General features: G+C 34.1%; 3 protein-coding genes across 4 annotated transcripts in view; 1 reads left to right on the top strand and 2 right to left on the bottom strand.

Moving 5' to 3' along the window:
• The first annotated feature begins 1,319 nt into the window (after window positions 1–1,319).
• LOC117100300 (adhesion G-protein coupled receptor G7-like) overlaps window positions 1,320–8,815 on the top strand; it is a 36,995-nt gene continuing 29,499 nt past the window's right edge. For both annotated transcript variants that reach the window (XM_033239949.1, XM_033239951.1), the window contains exon 1: window positions 1,320–1,422. The gene's annotated coding sequence lies outside the window, so the exon portion shown is untranslated. The remainder of the gene's footprint in view (window positions 1,423–8,815) is intronic.
• Window positions 5,443–6,117, bottom strand: LOC117100298 (uncharacterized protein K02A2.6-like). Its single transcript, XM_033239947.1, has one exon. It carries the CDS (start codon window positions 6,115–6,117, stop codon window positions 5,443–5,445), a length of 675 nt encoding a protein of 224 aa, XP_033095838.1.
• The window catches only part of LOC117100299 (uncharacterized protein K02A2.6-like), a 3,707-nt gene continuing 1,299 nt past the window's right edge, over window positions 6,408–8,815 (bottom strand). Inside the window, exon 2 of the mRNA XM_033239948.1 lies at window positions 6,408–7,453. Coding sequence (XP_033095839.1) covers window positions 6,408–7,453 — 1,046 coding nt within the window. The remainder of the gene's footprint in view (window positions 7,454–8,815) is intronic.

The raw sequence follows: 8,815 nt of genomic DNA on the forward strand, positions 1-8,815 counted from the left end.
CATTTGTACATTGCGAAATTAGTAGGCCTAAGTTAAAAATTTTTATAAACGGTTAAATTCCTTTAGAATGCGTTTCTAGTGAAAAGTGCATAAAACGATACAGCAGTTATAGCTTTTGGCTACCAATACTGATTTGTGTTATTTAGATGTGCATCAAGTCCGTGTCAAAATAGCGGAACATGTTTTGACTTGATGAGTCTGTACCTGCCAGGCTGGTTTGACTGGTTTGTAATTGCGAAATTCGTAAGTTAAATATACGGTACTGCAGATAACTAAATTTCTAAAACTCTGTCAACTAAAATAAATTTGTGTTATATGCCTATATGTGGGCATGGTAATGTCATATTTGCCCAATTATGGATATATCACATTTATTTGTCACAAAATGTGATAGTGGAGACATAGCTTTAATTTTATTATATTCTAATTTGATTGATTGACGATCAATTCCTGTAAATTTCTATGTTAACTTACAAAATATAAATTCAATATTTTCAATGTTGTAAAGTTTTAGCTGTAGAAAAGGGTGGGTGGTAGATATTTTAAGGGTTGGTTAGTGTGATAACATTGGTAAACTCTAATTAATAATAGTGGATTTTAAGGATGGGCAAGGGGGTTAATGAAGGTGGGTGGAGGTGGACAAATTCAAGGCTCGGTGGCCCCCACACACCATAACTACATCCCTGCGTTGAAACGGGCAACCCAGTAAAGGCATTCATTTTAAAATATTTAGCACATTTGTAATTGAAAAAGTTATATTTAAAGGCAAATGTTGATAATAGACATACGGTAATCATCATCATCATCATCATCATTATCATCATCATTTTTTTCGGACTGTTGTCAGTTCACTGCTGTGAAAATTGTGTCAGATGATAGATAGATAGATAGATAGATAGTACATATGAACAGAATGTAATCTAAATATACTTTATAATTTTTTGATCTGACAACCCAGGGGTCCCAGGTCTTCCTGTAAGTCGTGGGATACGAGTCTTTCGGAAATCCTCCCCCACTCCTTCAACCGTATTATTTGCATCACGGGAGTCAGTGTCCATTACAATTGAAAGTGCTAAGGAACCTTATTTAAACAGACAGAATTTTATAGTGTAAAAATTGATAGTGTAGACATAGCTTTAACATTATATTGCATTCTAATGACTTCTCCAAACTCCAAACCCAGAAATGACCTCTCCAAACTTTGGACCCAGACAACTAAATTATTTATTATCTCCAAATGTAAAGTTGTGACTTATATTATAGTACAGGTTTCGTAGGAACAAGTTAAATATTGTTTGTTATTTACAAACATAGATGACTGCGCCAGTGGCCCATGTCAGAACGGCGGTACGTGCATTGATGGAGTTAACGGCTACAGCTGTGATTGTCTCTCAGGATGGACTGGCACAAACTGCACAATAGGTAATCTAATATAATCCTTTTAAACCTTATTTTATTTTTTTTTCGTTTATTGTTACTGTTTGTTTTTTCCTTTATTATGTTTTTTGTTGGAATTGTTATGCCTCTTGTTATTGTTAATTATTATTATTTTTATTGTCGTTACTATTATTGTTGTTATTATTAATACTACTTTTATTATTATTATTATTATTATTATTATTATTGTTGTTGTTGTTGTTGCTGCTGTTACTGTTGTTGTTGCTGCTGCTGCTTCTGCTTCTGCTGCTTCTGCTGTTGTTGTAGTTGTTGTTGTTTTTTTTGTATTTTTTTGTTTTATTTTTTTTAAATTATATTTATAGTAAAGCAACAGTTACATTCAGAGGAAATAAATTCATTCTGGATTCAAGAAGTATATCTAAATATTTCTTTTTGTTAATTTAGTTGCCAATTTCTATAAGTAAATGTTGTATTTACTTTATGAACTCGACATACTTATACAAATTGACAACTGGATTAATAAAAAGGAAAAACTTCAAAAACAATTACATTATTATTATTATTTCATTATACGTTATGCTTATATGGTCCTTCTTTGTTTGTTACATTCTCCCATGTTTTGTTTATCACTTTAATCGCTTTTGTTTCTTGTAGTTCCCCGCACCCCCCACCCAAATATTGTTTACCTTAAAAGAAAGTTTCTGTTAATTGTTTTATGTTCCAAAGGAAAAATAAACTTTTATTTGATTTGATTTGCTTTTCATCTGGTTATAGTTCCGGTTAGATAAGGATATTTCATGGTTTATATTTATATAATTTTTCTTTTTGTTAATTTAGTTGCCAATTTCTATAAGTAAATGTTGTATTTACTTTATGAACTCGACATACTTATACAAATTGACAACTTGATTAATAAAAAGGAAAAACTTCAAAAACAATTACATTATTATTATTATTTCATTATACGTTATGCTTATATGGTCCTTCTTTGTTTGTTACATTCTCCCATGTTTTGTTTATCATTTTAATCGCTTTTGTTTCTTGTAGTTCCCCGCACCCCCCACCCAAATATTGTTTACCTTAAAAGAAAGTTTCTGTTAATTGTTTTATGTTCCAAAGGAAAAATAAACTTTTATTTGATTTGATTTGCTTTTCATCTGGTTATAGTTCCGGTTAGATAAGGATATTTCATGGTTTATATTTATATTTACTCTCTCGTGGACATCATTTTCAATTTTCGGATCTAAAGTTTTGTTTACCTACCTGAATTTTATTCTAGTTGGTCGACATTTTTCCAATTCTTGGAATGGCTAATTACTATTATTATTAATAATGAATGTAAAATATAAAATTTTAAATACTGCAATATCTTTTGACTGAATCAACAGCGAATTTTTATTAAATTAATTTTGTCCTTTATTTAATATTTTTATTACAGTATCCAACAAGATACAAATATAATTGCAATATCTGATTTATTATTAATATTTTCAAGCAAAATAAATTCATGACCATCACAACATTAAAATACAAGTACATTATAAAAATGCTATTGTTTTTAAGCATATAAGAATAATGCAATATGAAATCAGATTTTCATATAGTTATCATTTGTTAAAATCTCAAGATTGAATAATTAATTTTACTAATTACTTTGCTTATTAAGCAAAATATAATTAGTTTAAAAGAATGATTATATATCTTTTTTACAACTATATCATTAAATTAATTTGTGTACGTGTCCAAGTACCTATGTGTGGATTGTGTATTTTATTTTACAACAAAAAGTGTTATTTTATTTTGTGTTCTGATATTAATTGATAGGTTTGTTAATCTTGCTGCGAATTAGTTGAATCAAGAACATTACAGCCGTCTCAAAATAATTAAATAAATCATTCAACTTTTATTTTGACACTTATTAAGTACACCAGCTTCATATCAAACCAGACTTTTCTCTCCTGAATTCTTATTGAAAACATTGATATATATACCTACTACTGCATTCGTATAAACCAATCTTGTCAACTTTAACCCTTAACCATGGGATTTTTATTTTTCGTGTACTTTCATGGGTCTCCTCAAGATTAGACAAATAAGGAACCTAGGATGTAAATGATTGACACAATATAGTAAAATTTTCTAAATGACAAGACCAAAACAAATATATCTGTGTATATTTTTAAGTATCGCAAGTGCTCGAATATGCGCCGCTCTCGAATAGGTGCCGCACCAAACTTGATTTTTTTTTGTTAAGTGCCGCTCTCAAATAAGCACCGCGGCACTTACTGAAGGGTATATACCCTGTGTGTAATGAAACACTTTGAGAAACAGATTTTTAAATGCAATGTGCACAGTGTTAAAAATGAATAAATAACACAATGAAGACAAAAGTATTTCTTTATAAACGTTTATTTACAATGACGTAGGGCCTAATGATGGACCTACTGAACTACGGTAATACGTGCGATAAGTAACGTGGAAACAGGCATGGAAAGCTCCAAGCCAATATTTTTTTTTAAAGCGTCGCTCTCGAATAAGCACCGTACTTAAGCCTCCAAAAAAGTACCGCGAACTTATTCGAGAAATTACGGTAAGTTATTAACATACAATTAAAAGTTAAAAAAAATAATGTTGTTACATGCGGTATTTGCTAAGGAGAGACTTTATTATTTCTTACTTTTTGAATTCATTACCTGCCAATATTGGTGATTCAGATTAAAAATAATGCTTTTTTGTCTGTCTGTGTCTTCTCTCTCTGAAGAAATAAAAGAATTCCAAAAAAAAAAATACCTGTTTTAGTTCCTTTATGACCTTAGGTCACATGGAAGTAATGTAATGGTTCACATGTAAAATGTGTGTATGAGATGTGACACCAAAAGAGGTCAGCATATTTGTAAACAAATAGGTTCCGAAACGGTGCATAGCGACAGGTATACATTGTGCTCGATAGTTGCTGGTGGACATGCAATTGTGCAAGAAATGTTTGTTTTTTCGGTTAGATGAAAAATGTAGGATGTAGGCGATAAAATGATTATTTTAACTTTCATCATTAATTAAATTCAATCACTTCAGATCATTCTTATTCAGTACAACATATTATTAAATGTGATTACTATCATTGTTGCATGTAATCTGTATATAACATAACATTAACACAAGTCCTTTTTAGAACATCAACGTCCATAACAACATTGTTCATGTTGTAACAAAGTCTACATCGTTTCAATAAGACGTGTAGTCTTCCTCCGAATTCGCTCTGAACATCTTGGAATTATCCTAGGTGGTCAAGACAATTCGGTATGACCGTCACCAACTCGCTCTTCAGTCGCTTGGCTCAGTTTCGCTTCCTCAAGGTCGTTTCTTCCGTCTGCGTCGTGAGTAGATTTTCTAACTTTGACTCGCTTTGATACATCGGTGTTTTCCTAGCGTAGGCATCTGCATCCACCGCTTTTAGCTGATCGATGTCTTTTCCACACCCTACCGTCATCAACGCTGACTATATATGATTTTGGTGCTGTACGTTGTATAACTGTTCCTGACCACCACTTCCCCTCTTGTCGAAAATCTTTCACTAATACTTTCTCACCAACGTGAAACTCTCGTAAGACCTTTGTCTGGTCATGGTGCAGTTTCTGATCGCTTTGTTTGTTTAATACCCTGTGTTCTGTACTAGGGTGCAATAACGACATTCGCGTTGTTAATTCCCTGTTCATAAACAGTTTAGCTGGTGTTTGACCTGTAGTTGCATGTTTTGTCGTGCGATATGACAGAAGAAACCTGTCCAGATTCTGTTGCAAATCTTTACCATTCGCTTGGCTGGCACTTAATGATCTCTTAAATGATTGGACCGTCTTTCAGCTGCCCCGTTGCTCGCGGCGTGGTATGGTGCAACCTTAACATGTTTCATACCGTTCCGCTTAAGAAATACTTCAAACTCATCGCTAATAAACTGCGGACCATTATCACTTACTAATTGAATTGGCAATCCATATCTTGCGAACAAATTCCTCAACGCTTTGATTGTGGCTGCACTTGTCGTACTGCTCATGCAAATAACTCGGGCCATTTCGAATATGAATCAACAACTACTAGATAATCTCGCTTATCTTTCTGCGCGTAGTCAATATGTATGCGCTTCCAAGGTTGATTTGGCCAGATCCATGGCGTCATTGGTGACAGCTTCCGTCCCATATACACTACATCTCTTTGCAGAAATGTGCATTTTTCTGCCTTAACTCTGACACCATATTTGTTGAATCGCTCAAATAAGTTCTCTAAATTCATGATATGCTCTGTGTCGGATGAGCCAGTGACTAGGACATCGTCCATTATTGCACATGTCCCTTCTAGTCCTGCTATTACTTGTTCTATGAATCGCTGCCATATGGCTGGACTCGAAGAAATTCCAAACGGTAATCTCGTGTATCGGTATAGACCGCGATGTGTGTTTATCGTTACTACCTCTTGTGCCTCGTCTTCCAAAACTAACTGTTGGTATGCACATTTCATATCAATTTTTGAATATTGTTTTCCTCCCCCCAGTTTAGTAAATACCTCCTCTGGAGTTGGAATTGGATATTGATCACAATGTAAACTTGGGTTTACTGTTACTTTATAGTCTCCACAAACGTGTACTCTTCCATCGGCCTTTGGTATACAGACCAATGGGGTCGCCCATTGACTAAAATTCACTGGGTAAATCACTCCTTCTTCCTGCATCCGGTTTAATTCTTGCTCAACTGCCGGGCGAAGTGCAAAAGGAACGCTTCGAGCTTTGCAGAATTTGGGAATCGCATTTTCTTTCAAATTTAACGTAGCTTTGTGTCCCTTAACCGTACCCAACTCAGTCTTAAATACTTCTGGATACTTTAGTTTGAACGACTGGCCAATATCATCATCTACTCCTACAGAATTTTATGGCGAGCCGAGTTGTCATTTAATCGTAAATAGAGATATCTTAGTTTTAAATAGAGATATCTTAGTTTTTAATAGAGATATCTTAGTTTTAACTAAGATATCTCTATTAATAGAGATGCGTCAGTGTATAGTTCCAACTGTTTTGATGGATCGTAATGTGTCAATATGATGTCCTCACTGATAGTTTGCTTTACAGCATTAAATGCGTTGCTGCATTCGTCGTTGCATGTCCATGGTTTATTTCCCAACAGCTCATTCAAAGGATGTATCATCGTTGATAGTCGTGGAATGAATGATGCATGGTAATTAACTAATCCTAACCAGGATCCTAATTCTGTTGCGTTACATGGAACTGGTGCACTCTTAATAGCCTTAATCTTATCGCTTGTCGGTTGAATTCCTGCAGCGGATAGCTTCCGTCCCATATACACTACATCTCTTTGCAGAAATGTGCATTTTTCTGCCTTAACTCTGACACCATATTTGTTGAATCGCTCAAATAAGTTCTCTAAATTCCTGATATGCTCTGTGTCGGATGAGCCAGTGACTAGGACATCGTCCATTATTGCACATGTCCATTCTAGTCCTGCTATTACTTGTTCTATGAATCGCTGCCATATGGCTGGACTCGAAGAAATCCCAAACGGTAATCTCGTGTATCGGTATAGACCGCGATGTGTGTTTATCGTTACTACTTCTTGTGCCTCGTCTTCAAAAACTAACTGTTGGTATGCACATTTCAAATTAATTTTTGAATATTGTTTTCCTCCCCACAGTTTAGTAAATACCTCCTCTGGAATTGGAATTGGATATTGATCACAATGTAAACTTGGGTTTACTGTTACTTTATGGTCTCCACAAACGTGTACTCTTCCATCGGCCTTTGGAATACAGACCAATGGGGTCGCCCATTGACTAAAATTCACTGGGTAAATCACTCCTTCTTCCTGCACCCGGTTTAATTCTTGCTCAACTGCCGGGCGAAGTGCAAAAGGAACGCTTCGAGCTTTGCAGAATTTGGGAATCGCATTTTCTTTCAAATTTAACGTAGCTTTGTGTCCCTTAACCGTACCCAACTCAGTCTTAAATACTTCTGGATACTTTAGTTTGAACGACTGGCCAATATCATCATCTACTCCTACAGAATTTTATGGCGAGCCGAGTTGTCATTTAATCGTAAATAGAGATATCTTAGTTTTAAATAGAGATATCTTAGTTTTTAATAGAGATATCTTAGTTTTAACTAAGATATCTCTATTAATAGAGATATCTTAGTTTTAAATAGAGATATCTCTAAAATAAAGAAAAAAAAAAGAATAAAGAAATTATAAATAATGGGTTCCAACACAGGAGTGGGTGGATTTTGATTTCCTCCAGAAGTCGAAATTTGTGAAATTCGAATATTGTTATAGTGACTGCATTAAGCTTTCAAAACAATTTGATAGTAGTACGTTGAAAACAAACTGAATAAATATACTTGTACAATGGGGCTTTTATCTAGTATCTGTATATAATTGAAGAAGAAATATGTGGTAGGCACCATTAAAAATAATAACTGATGCCTAGTTGTTGTTGTCAAGTGCAAGTGGATTTGAATAATTAAACATTTATTTTCGTAAATGTTAAACAATATTTATAGTAAATCATTATTATAACAAGAATATATGTAAATAAATGAATAATATGAAAAACGATTAACTAGGATCTTTAAATGCAAATACAAATATACATAATTTAAATAAAAATATTAAAAAGGCAAATTATACGCCATGCTTAAAATATTGGAACCACGCTTCAAAAAATATTAATGCAAATGCCAGGTCAATAAACAGACTTAGCGTGTTACTTGCTATGTACTAACATAGCAATTGTTTGTATCCATCCTTTAGAATTTTGTGCACCACCCTTAACATTTTGAGGACATTTTCTGAAATTTCACCATTCTTTAAAAATCCTGGTGAAAGGGTTGCCATGGGGAACATAAGACAATGAAGAGGGTGAAAACAGTTCCATAATAAAAAATACTGTCCCTAAAGGTAAAATTTGACAATGTTAAGGAGAACCTCAGACGACAAAAGAATTCCCCTTAAAATATGTTTTAAATGTAGTAGTAGTATCCCACGATAAGCAATCAAGAAAAAACTAAACTGGAACAACTCTCTCGACACGATATGGAGTAGTGCCAAAGTGCGAGCCAGCGAGTCATGCGAGCCAATGTGCGAGTCATGCGAGCCATGCGAGTCAGCGAGCCATGCGAGCCATGCACTTATTTTTTTTTTCAGGTTATCCAGTTTTGCAAACACGTAGGCCTAACTTATTCTTTGGCTTAGTAGATGTAAATAAATAACACACCAGGGAGCTTTGCCTGTGTAGTCCAGTCATGCGCAGTACATATACATTTGGACTTGGTTACTTTTTCGAATCGTCGATCCGAAAGTATGCAGTGCTGATAGATGTTGTTAAAATACAGATATACAGATACATACATACATACATACAT

This window comes from Anneissia japonica, unplaced genomic scaffold (assembly GCF_011630105.1).
Source record: "Anneissia japonica isolate Jap-2015-1 unplaced genomic scaffold, ASM1163010v1 scaffold557_len159069_cov99, whole genome shotgun sequence".
Taxonomy (NCBI): Eukaryota; Metazoa; Echinodermata; class Crinoidea; order Comatulida; family Comatulidae; genus Anneissia; species Anneissia japonica.

What these genes read in the sequence shown, in the direction of transcription:
- LOC117100298 (XM_033239947.1), bottom strand. Translation starts at nt 6,117, where the DNA reads ATGCAGGAAGAAGGAGTGATTTACCCAGTGAATTTTAGTCAATGGGCG.